At 35.9% G+C, this 25443-nt stretch overlaps 1 protein-coding gene across 1 annotated transcript in view; it reads right to left on the bottom strand.

The window, feature by feature from the left end:
* Positions 1–25443, bottom strand: part of LOC150089463 (nuclear hormone receptor FTZ-F1-like) — a 519322-nt gene that overhangs the window by 174019 nt on the left and 319860 nt on the right. Inside the window, exon 3 of the mRNA XM_090389506.1 lies at positions 8429–9207. Within this exon, the coding sequence (XP_090245632.1) occupies positions 8429–9207 (779 nt within the window). The remainder of the gene's footprint in view (positions 1–8428; positions 9208–25443) is intronic.

Genomic DNA, 25443 nt, shown 5'->3' with positions numbered 1-25443 from the left:
TCTCGGCGTTACTTTTCTTCCAAACAGCTGCTCACTCTGTATAAATCGCAAATCCGCCCTGCCATGGAATATCGTTCCCACATCTGGGGTGGTTTTGGAGACTGAGAGAGGTTTTGTGCCCCCAAAACCTCTCTCAGTCTCCTTGATTCCATTCAGAAGAGGGCAGTTAGGTTAATTAATGATCCATCTCTAACAGAGTCTCTCCACTCGCTGTCTCATAGACGTACTGTTTCTGCTGCATGCCTCTTCTACAGGTACTTCCATGGGCATTGTTCTTCTGAATTGGCTTCTATAATTCCCGCTCTCTCTTTCAAAACAGTCTGAACACGTGCCGCCACCAGCCAACATCCATTTACTGTCCAACTTCAAACTCACATAACTAACTTTTCATCTTCCTCGTTTATTCATTCAACTGCCGTTTTCTGGAACAACCTTCCTTCATACTTATTTCCTGAAAATTACAGTCTACAGAAGTTAAAGTCCAGTGTCAACAAATATCTTCTTTCGTCCTCTCAATCTCCAGCCCAAGCACGGTACTAAGTACCATAGGTTCTAATACCTCCCGTGTTTGGGGTTTACATAAAAAAAAAAAAAAAACTTCCTTTCCAATTGTTCCCTGCCATTTTTGCCTTTCTTATTCTATTTTAAAGGATTTTAAATTTATATTAAAATTTTATTTTTATTTTTATTAAGAATTCACTACTGCTTTATGTCGAATTATTTTATCAGTCTAATTCCTTTTAAAAAGAAGTAATTAGAATTGTATATTCTTAATATTTGTAGTAAGAATATGTTGCATAATAAAATGTATTATAAATCTTGAGCGGTCCTATTTAATACAATTGTTTAAATTCATTCTCGTTTTTGCGAATGAAAGAGCCGAAATACCCTAAACCTTTATAACTTATTCACCAAACATTATATTAAGTTCCATAAGTGCCATGACATATTTGAAAACACAGATATACCGAAATGTTTTTCGTTAAATGTCACTTAATTCCTTTTCTTATCAAGACGGCGGAAAATTATCACACGATCTAACTTGAAGGAAGAATACTAGTTTGTGGTTGAACGCTTACGACTGACCGAAAAAGCAGTTCCGTTTCCGGAACTATGAACAGTTGTCTGTTCCAGTGTCAGGTTACTAGTGGTAGTGGTTGGAGTCGAATTACATCAGTTGGGGTGGCGCAAGGAGCGACCGGAAACGAATACAATTTTCAGGACACCAGCGGTTGCTTCCTCCAAGACTGCAGACAGCTTTATAAACGCAAATGAAAATCTGCGTGTATCAGCAATTGTCACAGACTTTTTTTTTTTTTTTTTTTTGATACTATGATGTCATAAATTTTATAACGAGTGAATCTAGCACTCGAAATTTTCTATTTCAATGCCTTGAAGTTAAAAACAACAACAACAACAACAAAAACCTGTTATCCATATTTTTCGTCCACTAGTATGTTTATCTCCACACCATTGGTATTTGTCTTCTGTTATTACAGATTTTGTTGGGGCAGTCTTTTATGCAATAAATAAATTTTATTCTTGATTATAAAAAATCGCATTCAGTATTTTTTGTTTAACCAAGTCAAATACAACGCTCTGTTCGTTAAGTTCAAATCTTTTTGTCTGGTGGTTTTAGTCGTTTCTGGAGGAAGCCAGAAAATTAAGTTATCGCATTTCCAATCTTGGAAACATGCAATCATGTGTAGATTCAATGTCGTCATGACAATATTGCGAGTTTAACTGAACTGATATATACTATTAAATATATAAATAAATAGCTGCTGAACACGGCCCAGATCGGGTTGTGTTGGGCCATGTCTGAATATAGTATAACAGCAATGGCTAGGTTCTATTCAGTAATTTTAATTCTCTATTTCAACCTCCAACCGAGAAATGCTTGGTAGAATAAACCACCATATGAAATAGGTTCTGTAGGCTCCGCCTGGCGATATATCCTACCGTGTAGTTCTAAGGCTGCTTATTCTACCAAGCAAAATGAGAAATGATCTAAGTCATCAATGATCTATCGCCACATGCTTTTGGCGATAGATCATCAATGATCTATCGCCAAAAGCATGTGCTGAAAATAATGGAATCCTCAATTTATTTTGAACAGCATAAGTGTTTACATCACAGATGAACTACTTGTGATCTACAATGGCATCTCACTGTCCAAAACTTCCGAAACAGCACGGAATCAATAATATATATAGCGGCCTATTTTTAAATCACACCGCTCACCTAAGCAGCACAGTTCATCCTCGAAGTAATAGAGAAGTACCTGCTTTCCAACCTTAACAATCAAAACTATGTCTCGCCTATTTCTTTCTATAGAATAAGAGTCAGTAGTAATGATACATATAATAGAGAATAGCAACCTATTAGGAATGGTGTGTCGGATCATTCTGGCTTGTTAGTTTTTATCCACAATAGCGACTTACACCGTATTTCATCATTGTGTATTATGCACAACACTCACTTTAAAAAACCAGTACACATTTCTGTTTAAGGTTGAAAAATCCAGAATATCTCACGGGGATGATATTCTGGACGAAGTAGGGTTCCTACTTCCTTCACCTGAGGTCAATTAACTACAACCCTGTATGAAGAGGTCTTTAGACGGAACTCGAACCCAGGCCTCCCAAAACGGTGACAAGTGGCTTTGCCACTTGTTTTTTTAAATAGAACGACAAGCATTCTTTTGTGGAAACTTGGATGCTGGGCTCTTTCTGGTGGAGAGGGGATTTCGGGTGGATACCGGCAAGGTGTAATAGATATAGGTGTGCACATGTTTAGTTTGGGGGGGGGGGGGGTAAATACCTTAAGGAAGATTTCTCATTGAAGTTACATTATAATACAGAAACGCCTGTCTTTCTTTATAGCAATGCCTGATTTGACGATTATAATTAAAATCGACCTTAGTAACAGTCTCAGTGCCTTTTTTTTGGCATCAGTGCGGTAGGTAGCTGACCTGCACTCTATAAAGCTTTGAAAATTTTTTGCAACCAAGTTTTAAAATAATACTTTGCCTTTTGCTTGTTTATAGCTTCAATTTTCATCTGTGGCATGAGTTTCTTGTAACACCACTCTCTTCCATATCATAAAATCTCAGCCTCTCCTAATACGCGCGATAATATATATATGGAGGTACCTAACGTTGGACAGATGAAGTTACAGGATATAGAATATTAACTAATTACATTTGTAACGAGCAACGTGCGAACTGTGACTCCATCACCTGCGCCGACCCATGTGGTTAGTTCAAGCATCAGATCCAAACCCGACACACGTACCGTAACTGGAACCACACCGAACTCGACTGGCATTGTTCGTAATCACAAACAGAAAAAAAAAAAAAAAAAAAAAGGGGGGGGGGGACGTATTAAGCAATATAAAATAAATCATATTAATTTTTATTGTATACAAAAATTTATTGCACATTTTTTAAAAAAAAACAAACAAACTAATAAGAACAATTACTTTATGAATCAGTATATTAATTGTTATTACTGTGTTCAGTTATTTATATTCAAAAATTAAACGCACGCAAACCGCAAAATTAACTGAAGATCCGGCCCGCATTTTGGGTAATCCGCGGCTATCCGATTAGGTTGCAGGATCCCTACCCACATCGTACGATTTCGTAACGTTACCAAACGCACAGCTATGCATGTTGAAGCATATCTATAATAATGGTAATTAGAACACCGGCTAATGTTTTTAAAATTTTATAATGGTTTAAATGGATTTCATCATTTGTCACTAAGTCCTTGAGGCTTGCAACCTGTGAGTCTAAAAAGCTGATAGAGCTGATATTCGGTTGAAACTTGAGTCAAGTGAACGAATTTCGGCCGCTCTGCGACAACAAACTTCCAGCAGTATGATTGATGTCTTTTGAGGTTACGTTGGACGGCGAGATCCAATTTTCTTTACATTTCGAGGGTACACCTCTAAAACGGTGTTCGAAGGTCGGTCGATGGATTGGCTGCCGAACTGAACCCAGCAAACCCAAGTCGAGATGCCGAGGCTTTTTTGCAATTACTGATGACCTTGCACAGATTGTTCATTTACTTAAATAGTATACAATCCTAACCATGCAGCCAACACTCTTGATCTTTTTCTCAAGAACAACCATTCCAAGTACACGGTCAAGATGAGTGGTCCTTCAGGCACAGATTTCTATTCTTTTTTTCATTGGCTAGATTACTGTTTTAAATCTTCTGATATCAGTGTTTGCTCAGATCATGTCAGTGAAATTATTCTTGTAGGATGAAATCCTCTGTTCTACACTCCACCTTAAAATCTCATCCTTTATCTAAATCTTGGTTTTCCAATAAATGTACTGAGGCTATTCGAGATAAGAATGTTCCATATTGCAGTTGGCTTGCATCAAAATCCCTTAAGTTCATTTTCTGCCCACACCAAAACTCGTAACAATTTTAAAGCAGTTAATTAATAACTCCAAACTGCCCACATGTAAAAGACCTGAGCTGAGTTCGAATCCTGAAATGGCATGGGATTTTTATGAGCCTTTATAAACGTGGATAATTTAGTCGGTCTCAGACGCGGTAGCATGTCCCCCCCCCCTCCAGGAAACTCGGACTTTTCGTCCAGCAAATCAGATAAATCAATCGGCCACAGAACACATGCAATTTAGAGACAACATATACGGCGAAATATGGTTTTACTCGTTGATGCGCCTAAAACCCTACAACTACAGTCCAAACCAGATTTCGAACAGGCTAAGAGTAGAAAACTTACTTCTTGTCCAGACGGGTCTTTCATCTACCTCTTGTCAAAGCTATTGGCTGCAACTTTTGCCCCCCTGTACTCCTACCTCTGTTAAAACCTGATTGTTCTATTGCCAGCTCAGCTAAAGATATAGCCGACTTGCTAGCATCCTACTTTCCTTCTAACATCTCTGTTGATGATTTTGGTAAACCATCTCTTACTATTCCTAGTACACTCCAATCCTGTGGTCTTCCATCAAAAGGAACCCAACCCAACACTTTCTTATTCCAGTAGTGGTTTTCTTCTGCTTGGTAATTTGCTCATATCCAGCCAGTTTCTAAATGGGCGACAGATCCTTCCAGTTCAGTTATCATCCCATTGCCTTTCTTCTGCTCTTTCTAAAGTAATGGAGAAATCAATTAATCGCCAACTCTTAAGCTAACTCGAAACATTCCACCTGATCAACGATTGCCAGCATGGATTCCGTCATTGTCGATCCACTGGTGGTATACTGGGTTATGTTACCCATATATGGACAAATTCAATTGAAAAGTTTTGTGAAACTCAGTTTCTCTTGACATTTCAAAGGTGGTCGTTTTTGGCATAAAGGTTTTCTAAATAAGCGTTTATCTATGGTTTTCCGACTTTTTTTTTTTTTGCAATTGAGTGTGTCCGGTTTTCTCTGTAACCACTCACTACGGATGTGACGGTAGATTGTTCTCTGTTTAACTTCTCCACTAATGCTGGTGTTCTTCAAGGTTCAATTCTCTCTTCTACCCTTTTCCCCTTGTATATTAATGATCTTCCATTGACTTGCAATCCTATCCATAGGTTTGCTGATGACGGCATACTGCATTCCAGTTTGAGAAACCTTGCCCTTCACAGATAGCTTCAACTCTTCGAGTGTCCACCAACAGTTCCTCAAATGCCGATCTTCAGATAATTCTCCAATGAGCAAAGATAACTTAGTTAATTTCAGTCCTTCTAAAATTCAGTCCTGTCTTATATTTTGCAAAAAGGACTCTTCTGCTCTGCTCCTATGCTTAATTGCATTGCCACTCAGATTTCTAAACAAGATCACATATATCTGTTAGGGATTACCCTGACTTCTAATCTCTTCTGGCATAAATACATCACAAATATTGCCTCCTGTGCATATAAAAAAAAAAAAACTCGTTTTGTCTTTGCTCTCGGCGTTGCTTCTAAACAGCTACTCACTCTGTACAAATCTCAAATCCGCCATACCATGCAAATTGTTCCCACAGCTGGGACGGTGCCCACATAGCCTCTCTCAGGTTTGTAGACTGTATTTAAAAGAGGGCAGTTAGGTTAATTAACGGCCCGTCTCTTACAAAGTCTTTCTACTCTGTCTCATGTTTCTGCTGTATGTCTTTTCTATAGATGCTTTCATGGGCACTGTTCTTCTGAATTGGTATCTTCTCTCTTCCAAATCATCCGTACATGTGCCGCAACTATTCAGCATCCTTTTACTGCCCTACTTCAAATTCACTGAACTAACTTTTCTCCTTTTCTTTTTCCCTGATTTATCCTTCAGCTTCCGTTTGCTTATATATATATTTAAGTTCATTATATATATATATATATAGTTATTTATTTATATGCATGTATAAAGTATATAACATCGACATCACTGTGTGGTGCTTTTCTCTCATTCCTTACTTGTATGTTTAGAATCGTTCATTAGTCTGAAGTTATTAGAGATGATCACAAAACTTGTTTACATCAAAAACATTGCCAATTTAAAAAGTTGGTATCTCTGTAGTAGATAACAACGCTAAAAAGACAGTGTCTCAGCAGAGAGAAAAAAAAAAGCAAGAGATACGCCAGCTGCGTGTATTCATTTATTCATGGTTAGCTGGAAAGTCGCCATGCAGATCACCATAATGAAAGTTTTATCAAGATGCCAATGGACATGTTAATGTCATTCAGAAATGTGAGAAAATTTATTTATGAGGATTATTCATATAGCCTGTTTTGCCATCGTGCTAAAATTTCTGTTTAATAGTCAAATTTGGAGAAACAGGCAATGAAAGTTAGCACAAATAAAAAGGGAGGGTGGAAGCTTTCATTTCAGTGAAATTATTATTTATGTAGACTTGCTCTTAAAATCCTTACGATCTGAAGTGAGCTCGGAAGTGAATGGGAGGAAAATTCAGGGCCCTAATGGGCTGTATGTGTGAAAGACTGTCGCAATGCACGTCATTATTTTTAATACGACGGGCATTCATGCTAGTGCAGGTCAGGTCGTAGAAGTAGGCTAAAGTGAATCTACAACTTTAAAGTGGAGATCAAGCTATTTGAGAATACAAAAGGGAAGTCGATGGTAGGGTTTAGAGTTCAAAGGGTAGGTGTTTTAAATTTCTGATCGATATAACATATCTTAAGGAACTGAATTAGGAGCTCCAGAAAAGGATTAACGCTTATTCATTCAAATAAAGGCATGTGAAAGTTGGCTGCATTTATGATAACCGCAACTTCACTCACATAATGACTTGCTTTGAAACACCGACAAAATAAAATAGTTAAGAGTTAAGAAGGGATTAAAATGTTCAGAAACTAATTTCCCCAGTGCGCATTTAGGATGGTAAACTTGTCGAAAGCATTTCATACCCGTGAGTAGTTTTCTTTATAAAATAAACACAGAAATCGACTCTGTGATGAATATTTGGAGAGTTATTCGAATTTCTACATGTAAATTGTTTCAAAAAATTGAAAAATACGATAAGGAAATAATGTAAAGTGTCCCACATGTTACTTACTTTCTGAGTTACAGTTGCGAAAACCGAAAACTAACAGTTTAAGAAAATAAATAAAAAAAATATTTAAATCTACTACCAGTATTAACTTTTAATATCGAGTCAAATTAAAGCAATTTAAATAAAAAGTGTATTTTTTATTTATTATTTCCTTGATGTTTGATAAATTTGATCTTTGGATAGTATTTGTATTTAGGCCAACCCTGGCCTTCCTCCTTTGTATTTATACTTTCCACTTAGTTTTGTACAAGTAATGCTAATTAATGAATTATTTTCTAAAAATTGAACTTTGCAGAATTTTCAGAACAGAACCAAATGAATATTTCAACACAAAGAAAAATCGGCAGTGAATAACAGTATCTGTGTCAGGGCACTCAAACATTACGAATGGCATACTGTATACGTTCGATGGCCATAGTACTTCAGTTCTATTAACATTTCCTCGTAAGATAATTTGCGTAATACTGCTGCGTATTTTCGGAGAGAAGAAATGATATTTTTTTTTCAGAAGCATACTGTAGTTCTCGGCTCGTCAGGGTGTGTATGTCGGCTTCAGGACAACAGAATGCGATCACCAATATCCTCTATGAAAGCAGATTTTCTCAAAATTGTCCTTCAATGAAAAATAATTTGCAGAATCGTAAAACCAAAGATAACTCGGTCTTTGTAGACAGCCATGCAATAATTATAAATAAGAGTATAATTGAAGTCATTCTGCCTTTATATACCATTCACTAATCTCCTCTATGAAAGCAGATTTCCTCAACATTATCCTTCATTAAAAAATAATTTGCAGAATTTTAAAACTAGAGATAACTCGGTCTTTGAAGACAAACACGCAATAATTATAAATAAGAGTGTAACTGAAGTCATTCTACCTTTATATACCATTCACTACCGTTTTAAAATTCACATACCTTGAGATCCTTGAAGAAAACACTATTCCTCGCCCAGTCGACTTGTGCAAAAAGTGATTGGTCCAACACTTTACACATTAGTTCGAACAAGTCCACTTCACACTGGTTGTACGTCTGGTTTTGGAGCAGTCCAAACAACTGATTTTGCCATTCCTTGTCATCCATCATGGACAGTTGGAACTCACGGATCAGCGGCGGTACCTTTCCACTTCCAGGGATTAACGCACTTTGTCCTGGCGGTGGCAGTGATATAGAGGCTACTGGCGGAGTTTCGAAGGGAAAAGCTTTGGGTGAAAGGCCTGCAGGTGAAATCGCATTACTCGGATGTCCAGGAGATGGAGTACTTGGGGTCGGGGTATTTGGGGTATGAGTAGTCACCCACGACACTTTTACTGGTTCTCCAACAGGGGGCGCTGGCGAGTGCATTTGCGTAGGCGGCGTCGAGAAGAGACTCAGGGTTGTAACAGGAACGGTTGTAGAGATGGGGGATGGCGAAGAGTCAGGAGAACTAGTGGAAGAGCTCAGCTGAGGAATCTGAATCAGTTCTTGTTTCACAGGACCTCCGTCGGCAGAATACAGCTGTTGGCCCACTCCGACAGACGAACCTGGCGGTCCATACGGAGCATTAGGTCCACCCACAACTTCTCCATTTCCAGTGCCTTGACACTGCGATCGTGATAACTGCTTTTGTCGCATCATCTGTAGCTTTCGAGCTCGATCTCTTTTGTACATAGGACCAAACTTGTTTCTGCCACCTCGCATCCTGTCCGCGCGAACGGCTGAAATAAAGAAGAAATCGAGTTAAAAATCCGTTGACTATCGAGTAAAGGTAAAAACACATTATAAATTCTCCTTTCACTCTGCTATATTCACTAAACCATAATAAAAAATCTACTCTGTAATCACTAAGTTGCAACTATAATATTTTAGAAAGAAAATTAATAATAATAATAAAATAATAATAGTTTTTTTTCCATCTGCTGCTTATCATTACAAACATTAAAAAAAAAAAAAAAAATACAAACCACTGACAACACCAGTGCATACCAAATTCTTTTTCATAATCCTGCTCAAAAACTAATTAATCATTATAAAAAAAATTATTTGATAAAATAGAACAATTTCCATTTGTATTCCTTCATCAAAATGACAGCCTCTTTGAAGAACGCAACCTGAACTTGAACCTCGCAATTGAGTGAACGCACTTCCTTCTTGCGAGGCATCAACATTCTTCTCCATAACGAACTTTAGAATAGATTTCGATGATAAAAAAACTCGTTCCTTTCGAAACGTACGTTGATTTAATTAATTGCACTACATATAGGCAAAGGTCTCTTCAAAGTTCAATTTCATAAATAAAATATTTTTGGAGTTCGAATATTTCCCCCATTAAAAAGCAGTGAGAATAGATGAAAGGGAGAAAGCAAATTTATCTGCTCCATCTTAACTGTACCCCATTTCTGGTCACCAGTGTTTGCTTAAGCTAATATAAAATTACTGGAGATATTAATGTTTTGATTTAATTATAACGCTTACTTCTGTAAGCTTCTTCACCAGAGAGTTGTGCATTTGGGTTGGCAGAAGGCATAGAAAAATCCACTGCTTTATTTTATCTTATTTTATTTATTATTATTATTATTTTAAAAATGAAACTGTTACTGTACACCGCACATTAAATGGAATTGAACTTTGCGCTTACAATTATTCCCCCCCCCAAATAAGCAATTTCATAAGCAAAAACTTGACTGTCAACTAATATAATTTTAAGAAAACAAAGATATTGTTTTGATTCATTATTTTTAACCTCTTTCAGTTTAATCAAATAGTTATTCTCTTTGCTTCGAGGGATGTTATATTTGATGCAGATGGCGATTAAGTGTCTTTTAATTTTAATCCAATATAATAATAAATTAAATTTTTATAAACACAGTATCATACGGCTTTGTTCACTTTGCAAAATTTGACATCAGTGTGTAGTTTACAACCTTCAGTTTGTGAGTTGTGCTCCATCTTTATGTAAAGTTAAGCGTTATTTATCAATCATTAAAGTATGAGACTTTAACTAAAAGCCCTTACTACTTTCCCCATTACTACTGAAGGGAATTTAAAAACCTGTATAGTATAGCATTAATTTTATGAACTACTTTACTGTATCTTTGCCCTCGTGGGTAGTACAGTTAGTATAATCACCATCTTCCCCACCAGGGCCGTATTACGGATGACATAGGCCCCCGGCCATATTTAAATTTGAGGCACCTTTCATATATATTGCACATACATATAAATACAAATACTACATATGTTTTTATATTTATATTGTGATTAATAATTCCTCGATAAAAATGTAAAATAAGAGGTCAAAAATGTTTGTTTTTTTTGACGAAAAATAAAGTAATGATAAAAACAATTTTAATAGAAACTTAACTTATTTATTGTACAAAAGAATAAAATTTAAACACTTAACAAGTTAAGGTTAAGTATGCTTTTATATAACACATTTTCTTGGTTTATTGTTATTATTAAAATTTTTTATCACTACTTTGGAAAATATTTACATTAAAAATTAGCCCCTCTTTGGGCGAGGCCCCTGGCCATGGCCTTAGCATTAACGCTGTCCTGTTCCCCGCACTGGGTGGTAAATACCCGAGTTCGAATTCCCGCTAATGACACGAGGAATTTTTAGGGTCTTTTCCACAACGTGGCTGAGTTAGTCGGTCTCAGGCGAGGGTAGCATGGTTTTTTCCTCCCGGAAACGCGGGGTTTTCGTCCGGCAAACAGCAAATCGACTACAGAACACAAGAAATTTACAGAAATTATATACGGCGCAGCATGGCCTAAGTTGCTGATGCGCTTAAAATCGTACAACAGTCCACCGTGCCTTTTACAATATATAAAGGTATTAATAATAATTACTAACAATATATAAGCAGTCAAAGAAAGAATTCGGTATAAAAAAAAATAAAACAGAGTAAGAAAGGTAAGATATAAAAATGAGTTCGGGTCATATATTTCTCAGCTTAAATTTCTTGTCCTGATGGACAATTGTTGACCATGCAGTTTGACACAGCATATATACTGTGATTTGCTGAATTTAACATCAATTTAAATCTGCTCTTCTCGTCCTGAGTAATTTCCAGCATAAGTATGAGAAAGAAGTATAAAGCTCGACAGATAGATCAATACGTTGTAAGTCATGTTAAAGGAGCATATAACCAGTTGTTCCAATGTGGTGGAAAGGTCTAGAGCGGTGTTTCCCAACGTGGGTCCCACGCCCCACATGGGGGAAATTTGATTGTTCAGGGGGGCAATTCAAAAATTGCTTGTCTAGAGTTTAAAACAACCGCCTACTATGATTTAACTTATACAAAAGAAGAATTGTTGGTATCTCAATTTGAAATAAGCATTCGTTAAATGTTGTACTTTCTATAGAGCCGCACTTGAAAGTTTGGAGTAATATCAACTACAGTTTGCTCGGAGAGTATTGCTTACTATGCCTAGTGAAGGAATAGTACGTACTGTATTGGACGATTGTTTATGGCATGTGCAATGCTCAAGCAAAGTGGTTGTCTACTGTAGCCTACACTCCGCATGTTATATGAAATAGGTAATTCCTTTCATACAGATGCTCGCTTGGGCATCGTGACTGTACATTTGGATAGGTTTGGCGATTTCAGATTAAAATAAAAAATTACTTTGTCTGCGCACAGAATTATTATTAATGAAGAACCGCGATACACAATGGTATGTATTTGTCGTATATATATATTTCTGTGGTCTCAGTAAATAAGCAAATAAGTCCAAAAACTCGAATTTTCAGGAGAGGAAAAATAAACTTCACACTCTGATATAAACATGCATATATTCGAATATACAAATATTTATTACTCACGCTAAAACTACAGTAACGAAGATATCTGCATGTCACATAATAGTAAATAATAAATACTTTATTATAGTGCACTTATCTCATTTTTGATAAATTAGACTTATCTGCTTGTTCACAGAGACCACAGATTTAATAGCCCGAATTCAGTAATTTGTGTGATTTATTCATTCAAAAAGCATACTAATAATTAATTTTGATATATTAAAATAAAATTAAATTAACTTTAATGCATAGTTTATTTTTAGTTTTTGATTTATCTTATATTTATTTCTTTCAGTTGCGCAGTAAAATGAGTAGTGCAAGTAAAAAAAAAGTTCGTCAGTATTCAGAGGAATACTTAAAATTTGGTTTCATACCCGCTATCCAAGATCAAAGGTCACCTTTTTGTCTTTTATGCCAACAATGCTTGACCAACGAATCAATGAAGCGAGGTCGTCTTGAGGCGCATTTCAAGGCGAAACATAATGCCCTTGTAAATTCAGATTTAAATTACTTTCAAACTTTAAAGAAGAATTATGAAAAAAGAGCAACATGAAAGTCTTTGTTTATTGCTCATACTGCAACTATCAATCGTACTCTTGAAGCTAGTTATGAAATTTCTTTACTCATTGATAAATCTGGGAAAAATCGTACTATAGGAGAGAATTTAATCAAACCATCAATATCAGCATTTCTTAAACAGTTCTGGAAAAAGATGACAAAGACGTGAAAGCTATGCCACTCAATAACAATACTGTTAGCAAAAGAATAGATGAAATGAGTGAAGATATTGAAATACAATTTGTTGGAAAGCTGAAAACAAGAAAATTCTCAGTGCAAATGGATGAATCAACTTTGAGAGACATTGAAGCCGTACTGATAACTTATGTAAGATATATTGATAAAGGTAATTTTGCTGAAGAAATGTTATTCTGTAAATCATTAGAGAGCACCACTACCTCCAAAGGTATATATAATAAGCTAAAAAATTACTTGGATGACAATAATATACCAATGAAAAATATAACATCTTGTGCTGCAGATGGTGCTCCTAATATGATGGGCAAGAAAAATGGCTGCTTAAAATTGATGAAAGATGAGAATCAGAAATGCTTCTTGTGCATTGTGTTCATAGGGAAAACTTGGTAGCTAAAAATATTTCGCCTGTTCTTAATGAAGTATTAAATCAGTTATAAAGTGTGTCAATGCTATTAAAGCTAATGCCAAATGTGAGCGTCTCTTCAAGCTTTTTTGTGAAGAACAAAATGCAGACCATGTGAGACTTTTACTTCACACTGAAAGGGAACTGCTTGAAAAGATTTATGGAACTATTTGATACTATTAGTGACTTTTTAAGTGACAAACCTGAAATGAAGCATCTGTTAATGGTCGATGGTAAAGAATTTGTGAGTTATTTAGCCAATATCTTTGAAAAACTAAATATATTAAATAAACAACTTCAAGGAACAAATAAAACTCTCGTCAATGCAAAAGCGAAGATATTTGGTTTCATTACATTCATTGAATTATGTCAAAAATATATTTGTAACAAAAATTTTGAAGTTTCGTTGGCTGCAAAAATGTGAAGTGACTGATACTGCTGTACTTGTTATTGTCGATCATCTGAAAATTCTGTCCACTGATTTAAAAGAAAGGTTTTCTGATTTAAAACAAATTGATTTTCCAACCTGGATGATGCAACCAATGTTAATAGATTTGTCTGATGTATCAATGCAGTACCAAGAAGAACTGTCAGAAATGCAAAATGATGAGTCAGTTAAAACTTTATTCAATATAAAAGGAGCGATGGCATGGCTTTGTGATGAAACAGAAATTAAATACTCAAATGCAACAAACTTTGCAAGAAAGCTATTGTTATCGTTTCCATCTTCATATTTAGCTGAATGTGGATTTAGTGCCATAAATGATTTGTTACTAAAGAAAAGAAATCGACTGGATATCACAAAACGGGGAGACTTGAGACTGAAGCTGACCAAATTGGAGCCCAATATAAAATCTCTCTGCATCAAGCACAAGGGTCTCACTAAATTTAGGGGCGCCTCCGTAGCCAGGTAGGAAGGAGCAGTAGTGCGTAGCACACGCTTCTTGATTAGACCGGGGTTCGAGCCCGTCACCACCAAATACAGGTGACCCCCGCTTAACGCTGATCATTCGTTCTGGAAAAACAGAGCGCTAAGTGAATCCGCGCTAAGCGAGTGCCGCTTTCCCATAAGGTAACATATGTATTTATGAGCTGCGGTCAGTGCCATAGGATATTTCCTAATGAATAATAAACAGTAATGAAAAGATGCACAAATGTTGGTCAAAATATTTAATATTCAAATATTTGCACATATAAAATATTCTGCATTGCATACGTATAATTATGTGGTAACTACTTGCATATCAAAAGTAAATTTAAAATTCCAATTAAAATAATGAATTTAATTTAATTGATGAATTTAATCATGAAAAATGTGTGGATTTTGAGTTGAACTTTGGCCCTCTTCCAAATAAACTAAAAGGGGTATTAATTTTAATCCCCCGCAGCGTTAAAACCAACAATAAAGTCAACCGATCCTTCACCGCTTTGAAACCTGGCATGTTTTTTCTTCTTTCAATATGAAACTTCTTTTAGGCATTCGTTTCCACAAAAGTCCTGCTTCATCTATGTTAAAAACTTATTGAGAAGCATAACACATAATACCCCTCTTCAATAATTTTAACAAGTTCTTTTTTGAAAGTTTCGGCTCCTTGATCTGCACTTGCGGCTTCTCCCTGGATTTTAAATCTATTCAACCAGCCCTTACCAGTTTTAAATGGTTCCACATTTTTTTTTTTTTTTTTTTTTAGGCGAGTTTTCTTCAGATCATCATATTGGCTAATCTCTTTCTCTCTCTTTTTAATATTTAACTTAACTGAATTCTGCATTGGAATATTATCTTCAATAAAATTAAAGCCTTTCCATTTCAATCATAATAGCCGGCCTAGTCCTAGTTGCTTGCAGTGGAACAGCTATCTTTCCCGCTGCAAAAATTAATTCTTTATTTTTTTATAATTGTGCTTACAGTTAAAGTTGCAAGTCCTAAATTATGGCACACATCCGTTTGTCGTTGACCGGAATCGATTTGCTTCAAAACGTCTAATTTACTTTTCAAATTCAGTCTTTTTCTTACATTTATAGTCTTCGTACTGCGCCCACGTTGTTGCTTTTTCATTCCTATCAGTCATTATTAGCTCTTCGTAAATGTAACTGCGTTAATTGAATTAATTACGATACAATGTTCAAGTAAACTTTCCGTTACGCACGATGTCTAATACTCTACTGAGTGATGACTAGACTTCGGATAAATGCATATAACGCAAATATTACAAGCAATATACTTGATCATTTTTTAAAATGTTGATCGCGGAACTACGTTACAAGTCACTGTACTGACACTAAATTAGCGTGCGAGAAAATTTTACTGAGCGTGGGAAAATTTCTCAAGTCGGCGTGGGAAACGTTTTAATACTGTTTTGCTATTCATTTTCAAGCTATCGACTCCATCAAATGAAACGATTTCGTTAATATGTCAAAAATGTAATCTGTAAAAGAGCGTTATAGTGATCTGTGACAGCGTTATAGTCAGATACGGGTTATAATATAAGAACAGCGTTATAGCGAATCAGCATAAAGCGAACCGCGTTATAACGGGGGCCTGCTGTACGGAGAATGCGGAAATGTCAGGGAATGACCCCCGCATATCCCGGAACAATATGGCCTTAGTTGCTAATGCTCCTAAAAACCAAATAACAAACAAACACTAAATTTAGTGCACTCATCTAGAAGTGACTTCACATGGAATATTGAAATTATTAAACAATTAAATAATAATTACTAAAAATTAAAATATTATAGAAAAATCTTTCATATAAATTATTTTGTACTTGAATTTTAGTTGTCTATTATATGTTTTGAAAATTTACTTACTATTTTTTTTCTTAATAATTTCCTAATGATTTCTTCCTAAAACCTAAGTCTTGTGTCCTGAACAAGTTGTAATTAGGCTTCATTTAGGGAATAATTCAATTTTTGAATATAAAAAATATGTATATCGGTGTTTCCCAACATTACATAGGGGGCATCAGAATTTTAGAAAGACTTAGGTGGGGCATGGTAAAAAAAAGGTTGGGAAACACTGGTCTAGAGGAATTTCCTAAAGGCCTTTTAACGACTGTACTATAATGTGTGGGGCTGCATTTAGTCGGTCTCAATCTCGGGAAGGGAGAGGGGATTTTGCACCTTGATTTTTCTTACCACCAAACATGATGGCTCTGAAAAATGGGCATTTGCTATTGCTACAGATGGCCGTAATCAAGGTGATTTCAAGCTATTTCCCATTGTGGTGACATATTGTAATAATAATAATAATAATAATAATAATAATAATAATGAAATCGCAAAATCGGAAGCAGCTTGCTCTCGGTGCCAACATGGAAGGTGTACAGGGTACAACACTGAACAACCAGAAAGCATGAGGGATTCCTTCAAAAAACTGTGACGCTTAGTGTTGGTAGTGCGTCTGATATAGCAGAAATAAAAACGGGAGTAGCAAGTGTATTAAAAGAGGAGTTGAGCACTTGGTGGTAATAGGCTATACTTGACATATTTTTAAGTTGTCAGTTGAAATGGGAGCTGCATGCCTTCCCGCGAAAGTGAATGAATATTTGGTAGAAATTTACTGCTGTCTAGAAAGAAGCGCTAAAAAGAAAGATACATTTAATCCCGCTTTTCAACTAATGCCTGCTACTGAAATGAAATAGATATTTGAAAGATATGTGTAATATTGGCTGTAATCTTAAATGTGTAACTAGACTGGCACAATAGTGGCAACCTTTGACATGCCTATTTAAAGAAGTTAGAAGTGGTTGGAAAAGCAGTGTCGGCACTTTTCAGTTACCAAATTGAAAATACAAACGATGATTATTGAGTACAACTGACTCATATCCAAATCTAGTTCATAATCAAAAGCAATTTTGAAGAAGACAAATTAATAAACTCTCCAAGAAAGAGAACTTCCGAAGAAAGCAATCCTAAACAGAACAAGCAAGCTGATAGTTCTAGACATGCTATTTCTCACCCGTGCAAAAAATATGTTCACGTTTCATTCTTCTGGCTTGAAGAAAGGAATTTGTTTCTTTTAAATGGTATGCCAGCGTTTGAAAAACCTTGGCTTATCAGTCCAACCTACCTCATATCGATGTACTAAGGTCATTAATCCTAGATATGTTCAAGAATGTTATGTGGAAGTTTATTTTACCAACAGTTTTTTTACTGATTCCACTTCCATTTTGGAAGTTCATTACAATAGCAAACTAAACCAGAAGGACTATTCTGAATTAGCCATAGGCATTTGCACTGCCAAGGTCTTAGAAAATCTAAAACAAGAGAAGATTCTGTTCTTTTGTTCAGCAAGGGAGTACTCTATTCCTGCACGAGACTACATTGTCCCCAGGTTCTGACTGAAAATGATATTTTTATAAATGCTGAGGTGGTAGCACAAATTTCTTCAAATGGCAGCGCATTATTTTCAATTTTGAAATTTTTTATGAACAAGTTTCAGGTACTTCTTGCCATCAATAAAGATAAAGAAATAGGTATTTTTCAGTATCAGTTCTGTCAGTTTTAGTGTGAGAACCTACCAGACGCTATTATGAAAGAAAAAAATTGATGTACAGTGATCCTTGGTTGAGGAACTGATAAGTGCACAAGGAAGCTTGAAATATAAAAAATTATCCTCACAAAATCATGCTTGTCATTTTAACAGGTCTTCATAGCAATATGTGCTTAGTTTGAATGAATATTCAGCTATGTGAGAGAAACAAAAACTGAATTCAGATCTCTTTCTTATAAAGTTTTGGAAATGGTCCTGAGAGCCAAGCTGGGTCTATTAACAAAACTTTGTCTCAACATTTCTGAAGAGGGTAAAGTCTGCGATGCTCTTTTGTGAAGCCATGAAAATCAGTTGATGTCTTGTAGAAAATCCAAATAGAAAAGCACTAAGGTAATATGTGAAAGCCTACTATACCAGTAAACAATTCTTTGTGTATAATTTTAATATAAAATGTATGTTGTTAAATGAAAATTATAATTACTCCTAGTGCAGTGTTTAACCTTACAAAAACCTCCTGCTTTATCAGAGAAAAGCTCCTGTTTTCCTTCTGCTTACAGTTGCTTGATCTCCAGTGTTTTGAAAGTCAGAAGTTTGCAGCCGTGTTAGTAGTAATGTTTGAGTTGTGCATGACTGAAAAAAGTTTAAAAAACACTGAGCCTAAGGTCATTATTTTGTGGACTTAACGGTGATTCTTGGGCGACCTGAGTGGCAATTTCAATGAACCAAGATATGTCGGAACTGATTATCTCCCCCAATTTTTAAAAGATTACATCCTCAAAATATACTTATCAACCCACCTGCTTTGTACCTAAGGTGGATGACGGTGTTGTTACCCATACGGAGTGGTTGAGCTTCCCATTTCCAAATGATTAACCACAATGGCTTAACCAGATAGCCTTAACGTCCATCGATTTTTTTCCTGTGGGGGTGTCCATAAAGACAGGGTGCCACACAAAGAAAGATAACATGAATGGATAACGCATCTTATTCAGATATGCTTTGTCTTTTGTCAAACGTAGGGCACTTATTATCATATGATGAAGATCAAACAGGCTGAATATTTTTATCGCCACAAAGGATGATTGCACTTGAAGATTTCCTGATGTAATCAATCATGCAAAAAAAAAAAAAAAAAAACCCGAAAACCTTGTTGTTGTTATTATTTCCCCCATTTAAGGAGGTGGAATTATTCGGTGTAAGGTGTTTATAATTCAAGCTTGTTGATTAGGATCTAACCACCTTTTAACAATTTCTTTGGTGTGTAAAAATTTATTATTGGAAGTAAATATTGTATTGTATTATTATTATTAATTTTAACTGGAGGTATAATTATTGAATGGTCTGTAATAGTACAGCGATACGTTCGATCTTAAGAGAAGAATATAAACACAAGAGAATATTCAGACTGTGTGTGTGAGAAAGAGTCCTTATATTTTAAATCCGCTTAAAAAACATCACTTCTCATTAAAAAAAAGTCGTTAAAAATTTGTCAGGCTATTCTTATTATAACTTACTACCCTTACGTGATTTTTTTCCCATCTATGAGGGTTGAACACAAGCGGGCATGAGCAGCACAGAAAGGACGAGTATATATATATATATATATATATATATATATATATATATATATATATATATATATATATGTACATAAGTTGAAGACATTGATATATGGCGTTAATGCTATTGCTATATTAACAATTAAACATTATACGCGCATTATTTAACTTAGTTTTTTTTAGTTCAGGGTCCTAAGTGTTTATATCTTTTTTTGAGTTGAGGGTGCATTTCAGCAGTGGCGCGTTATCCTATAGGCAAAAAAGACATCTGCCTACGGCCCCGATCGGAGGGGGAGTCCCAAAATCACAGTTTCGTAGACTCGTTGCTGTGTTTTAATGATTAGTACCAGGATGGCCGAGTGGTTTAAGGCGCCAGACTTGAGATCTGGTTCTCAATGTTTTTTACTAATATTTTTAAGTAATTTTTATCAGAAACTGAACTTTCTACCTGCCAAGGTCAATGAACTTTACTCGAAGATTAATTTGAAAATTGCGTTTTTATGTCATATAATTTGTTTGTTTTGTTGTCAAAATAAAATGAAATGAAATTGAAAATGTTCTTTATTAGTTTTTTCTTTAGGTGGGGCCCCAAATTCCATTTTGCCTTGGGCCCCATGAAGGTATAACCTGCCATTGCATTTCAGGAATTTTGGCCTAAGGGTGCTGACTAACAATTTAGTCTATTAGCGGCAACTAGATCGCCTAGGAATATATATGTATATGAGTTCCAATCCCAGTTTGCTTTTAATACCAATCTAAAATTAAATTTTCACTTATATTATAATTAGGATACCTAAAACTAAATATGATAATGAATTTAGTAAAACTGTTATTGGGACTACAGAAACGGGTATGCATGAGAATTCATTTAATATGGCTATCTGTCTGTTCAAAGCCCCTGAGGAAATAGCAGAGAGATGGCCATGCGAAGGAATGTAATCTTTCCTAATTTTTTACCTTCCTGCTTCTCTAACTTTATTTTTTAATAATTTCTTTTTCCCTCTAACCTTTTATATTCATTCATTTAAAAATTTCCTCTAACTTTATTTCATTTTAATTTTTCAACATATATCAATAGGCGAACCGACGACTGTTAGCACACCAATTGCTAGAGAGACTGTTAGGCCATAATGCTGAAATGCCGCCCTCCCAAAATAAAAATCGTCCACAAACGCAAAATCAAAAATTAAATAGATTCGTGCCCCAATACTATTAATGTGCGCATAATGTATAATTGATTATTCCTACAATAGCATTAACGCTACATTACATTATTTTATATACAGTATATATAAAATAACGCAATATAACAAAATAAAAATGGCATCACAGTTGCAATGTCAAAATAAATAACATCGAAACAGAATGAATTTCAGTAATTACTAGTTTCCAACAATGCATGCCACCTGCACATGCCGCAGCTGAATGAGAACGCAGTTTATAATTTAAGCCGCATTGCCACTTTCACTTATCTCCTGCCTGTAGAAAATAAACATTAGAACTAATCCTTCCCGTCGTGTAAAAGGAACTGGGTTATTGGAGAATGGAGTCATTGGGACGGCTGAAATGAGGGCAAGGGTTCGCACCATCTACGACCTTTCTGTTCAACAGTGGAGGCTCCTACTTAAAGAGGTCACATGCCGTAACTCACCGTTATAGCAAGTAGCCATAGGGCGATACGGTTGTGGCGCAGAAAACTCACGTTACAGAGAGAGAGAGTGGCGAAAGTGGTGGTTACAATATCCCAGATCACGTGTCTTGGGAACTCAGCGTACTGGAACACCAAAAGATTTCAGCAGCGACTATTGGGAAATGAATTTCGGTCAATCTGGTTTCCGTGGCAACCTTAGGTTAATTTAATTTTCCATAAGACATTAAAAATAACGATACCTTTGGAGACAGACGTACGGGTACAATTCCTGGTAGAACGAGATAGTGAACTCTTAACATATACTCTCGCCCCTGCTGTTCAGGGGTGAAAACCTGTTCATTCAATGAACTAAAAAAAAAATCAAAAAAAAAAAAAAAAAGCTTTGTGTAAATTAATTAATAATTTTTATTACGGCAGCATTTTACAATGCCATAACAATATAATCACTAGCCACGAGTATAATGAATAAGATAATGGGTAAACGAAAGAACGCAATAACGAAATTAAACCTGCGATGGTTTCATAAAGACTGGCTGTAGGAGCGATGTGCATATGTCACATGTTGGAATTTGAGAACAGTTGGATCATCATGCTGCTTTCCTGATGGAGGGATCGAGAAAACGTGCTAAAACCACTTGACCAGATTCTGTGGCCTAGTTAGTGAACCGAATATATGGTCAGAATTTAATTTTGTTCGTGGAATTTGCAAGAATATCCCAGAAAGTCTAAATGTGGAAAATATTATTAATAATCGTGGATTAATATATTATTAATGTACTAAATAAAAATTTTAAACACTTTGATTTAGTTTTTTTTTAAAACTAATCTGTCTGTGATCCTACATCATTGAATCTTTTTGTGGACGTCTTACCATCTGGAGAAAAAAAACACCAATAAATGTAATTAAGCACTTTCAAATACATTTTTCAGAAATCTTTATTAGTAGGTATAGAAATTACCTAATAGTAGGTATGGAAAATATCTAGGTTTAATTATAGCTCTGGTTACCATCGCGGTAGCCACTGCACCACAGTGATAATCGATCAAACGAATTTAGTATGCCAACTGTTGGAAACATTCGAGAAGTTATACTTCTCCGCATAAAACCGAAAATTCAAACCACTATTGATTCTTCATAAACCACTATTGATTCCCCATACTTAATAATAGCTGCACACTTCATAAAAATGCATATATTAAACATCTCATTTTCTAGATCGCATTGAGTACATTGAGACGAAAGAGTGGCATAAATTATATCGAGGTAGGTGGGTGGAAGGGTGGGTCCAATAGTTCCAGCTTTCCTTCAAGTGTATTTTTTCCTTTGTGAATCTTTATGGTGGCCAACAGAGAAGGAATCCGTCCAAATGGAAGGAGATTCCTCTGGGAGGGAGAAGATAGCCATCCAAGAATACCCAGTGTTAAGGGATGGAGGGAGGTCCCTCCAGCATCGTGAGGCAATAGCGAGACTCCTTTAAAAATTTGTCTGGCCTGCTTAGAGGCACGATTATGCTGTACAAAAACAAGCATTTTCGGATATTCATACCTTTTTTTTCAGATTGCGTGATTTGTATGAAAGACTGCTGTCAGGTGACATTGGCATTCCACTTAAGAAAACGTAAAACTTCCACATTCCCGATTGAGTGGTTCCAGTAACCCACATACGAAGTATCAAAAGTTTGTTCAACATATTCACTCTCAAATGACAAATTTTTTGATCAGTATCCTATATGAACAGCAGACCAACCTTGCTTGTATATTGCCCAAAAATATTTAAAAATCAACCTTTGTGGGACAATCCTAGGTTCAACACTGGTACTACTCAGTTTAATTACCAGCCGTGCAAGCTTACACATAGGCAGCACACACTGGTTATGTTATTTTTGGTATGATCTATTAGAGAAGGTGAAGGTCAAGCGCGGATAATGCATACAAAATTCTCTAACACTCAAGAATTGACGTACATGACAGATGCTCAAAGAAAAATATAGTTATCCTGAGATAAATTTTTACATACAGTGCAAGTCCGTTATTAAGAATACGACTTATAAAGAGAAGGCTGCTATAGTAAGCATTATTAATGTACTGTCAGTTTAATACAATGCAGTGAATATTGCTACTATATTGCATTAAACTGATGGCATAGTGTCTATATTCCGGGACGGCCACATGGAGTCAGAGGAGTTGCAGTCATGCGCGCTTGAACAAAGGCCAACTGAAACGTGTACTCTTGCATGTGGCCGGTCACTGTGACTTGCTATGCTGCTATACTGTGACAATTTAAAGCCGTTCCAAACGGGCGACAAGTGACAATTTCTCCATCAATGACTGATGAAATTTCTAAGGGCATCACCATCCGAAGCTGAATTGGCTTCAGCTGAAATGCACTTGTAGAGATAGTTTCGAACCCTTCACATCAGCGTGAGAACTTATGACTAATATCCCCTCCCATCATTATATGGAGGACTTATTGCAATGGATCGGAAAGTCTGCTAAAGCGAGTTTAATCTTGTAAATATGAAAATTTTCGTCGATGCAGATGTTATATGCAAATACAGTTTAAAGTACAGTACTGCGTATGGAAAAAAACATCTGCTCTCCACAAAAGCTAAGACAAGAGCATAGTAAAAATGTGGTTAAAAATAATATCATTATTAATTATTAAAGCTATAATAAATGAACTAACAAAATAATATGTAGGATGCAGCCAACTCAGGAGAATGCGGTACTACACGAGTGACCGTGGTTCTAACTTACGTCACTGCTCATTTCTTGTTAAAGTGGCTAATTGTAAAGTCTTCTGACCCATGTAGTATGTCAAAGGAAAACAGAACATTTAAGCCGGCGTAGACGAGTTGTCAACGCAAGATTGCATCAGTTTGAGTTGCTGGTATTTCTAGCCCACGTCTTCGGCTCGCAATACCAGCTGTCCTGTTAAATTTTTCCCGTAAAGGTATATCAACATTTTGCAGGTAAATTTTCGAGGCGCTTTCCGAAATGTTAAGACCGCTTGTAGACGAATTGGTCAAACGGGAGGTACACTCCTTTTAGTTGACCATTGTTCCAGTGTAAGTGGCTGTTAAATGCGATACTGTTCTTATATTACCTCCGTCTTGTCAACTCTTCTGAACCTGTGATCTTCGCGGAGTATAAACAGAAAAATTATTTATTCCCCAAAAAATAAAAATTTCGTGATTACTAGTCTAAAAATGGAGAACATTTCTCAAAGAAAGAAGGGGGGGGAAGTTTTCAAATTCCCATCTCGTCACACTTCATCTCTTCCTCTTCTTCCTTCAGACTTTCATCGGGCCTTCCTGTTGTTCCTCCCACACATACTACAGCACACATGCAGGTATGTAAATGACATTTATCACCCCGCCGAAGGAATTAAGTAGGTAAAAATGCACACTGCTGGTTCACATGGCAAACGATCTAAAACTGAGAAATAATAATAAAAATTACTCAAAGCATGCGAGCCTTCACTATGCAGAAAGTGCTAAAAATTATGATAAATAGACAGCTAAAATAGTTAACCAAGTGGGAAAATTCTAGTCTAAATAGTTGGCCGGAGCGATTGTGAACAAGGTGAAAAATAACTGCCAAAAACTCCTTCCATTTGAATAAAAAATTGTTTTACAGAACGCTCTATGCCCGAAAGTTTTAAATATGTTTGTTTACTTACGCGACACCATATCGTTTAAGCGACATTTCAAAACTAGGTAAGTAGGTTAATGCTTTGTTTTTACTACCAGCATTTTCACCACGACTAAGTGGTGTGTAACCTTGATAGCTACAGGCTATGCCAGAGGCACCAAGCGGTCTCCAAGCTGAACTAAAAGAGAGTTTCGGAGAGTAATTAACCCTATTCTTCATCACTTTCCTCCTTTCAGCTCATACGATCTGTATCACGGTTCTTTCTTTTAAAAGTAATCGTTTTTGTAATTATAGCCGTGTTTCCTACTTACATTAGCTCTAAGAGTATTCAGTACTTGTAGACAATTCTTAAGTTCCGGTATATGACTGCCAGTTTAATCGCTGGTGAATGAAATTTACTGATTTAACGAACTCATCATTGACGAATGGTTTATGTTTTACACCTCATGCACACATCAAAAATACTGTGATTACACGTGGAGAACTTCTGTTTTGCACTGACAAATATTTTTATGGTTACAGCAGTAGGACAAGAGGCAAAATAGCAGTGGAAGTATAAAGTGAGGAAAAACAAACTCTCGCGAATACTCTTAACTTTAGTTTGTTATATATAAACATGGAGGATTGGT

This window comes from Mastigoproctus giganteus, chromosome 2, assembly GCF_048544385.1.
Source record: "Mastigoproctus giganteus isolate SK-2022 chromosome 2, ASM4854438v1, whole genome shotgun sequence".
NCBI classification, from domain to species: Eukaryota; Metazoa; Arthropoda; class Arachnida; order Uropygi; family Thelyphonidae; genus Mastigoproctus; species Mastigoproctus giganteus.
This window is presented reverse-complemented; position numbering and strand designations above follow the sequence as displayed.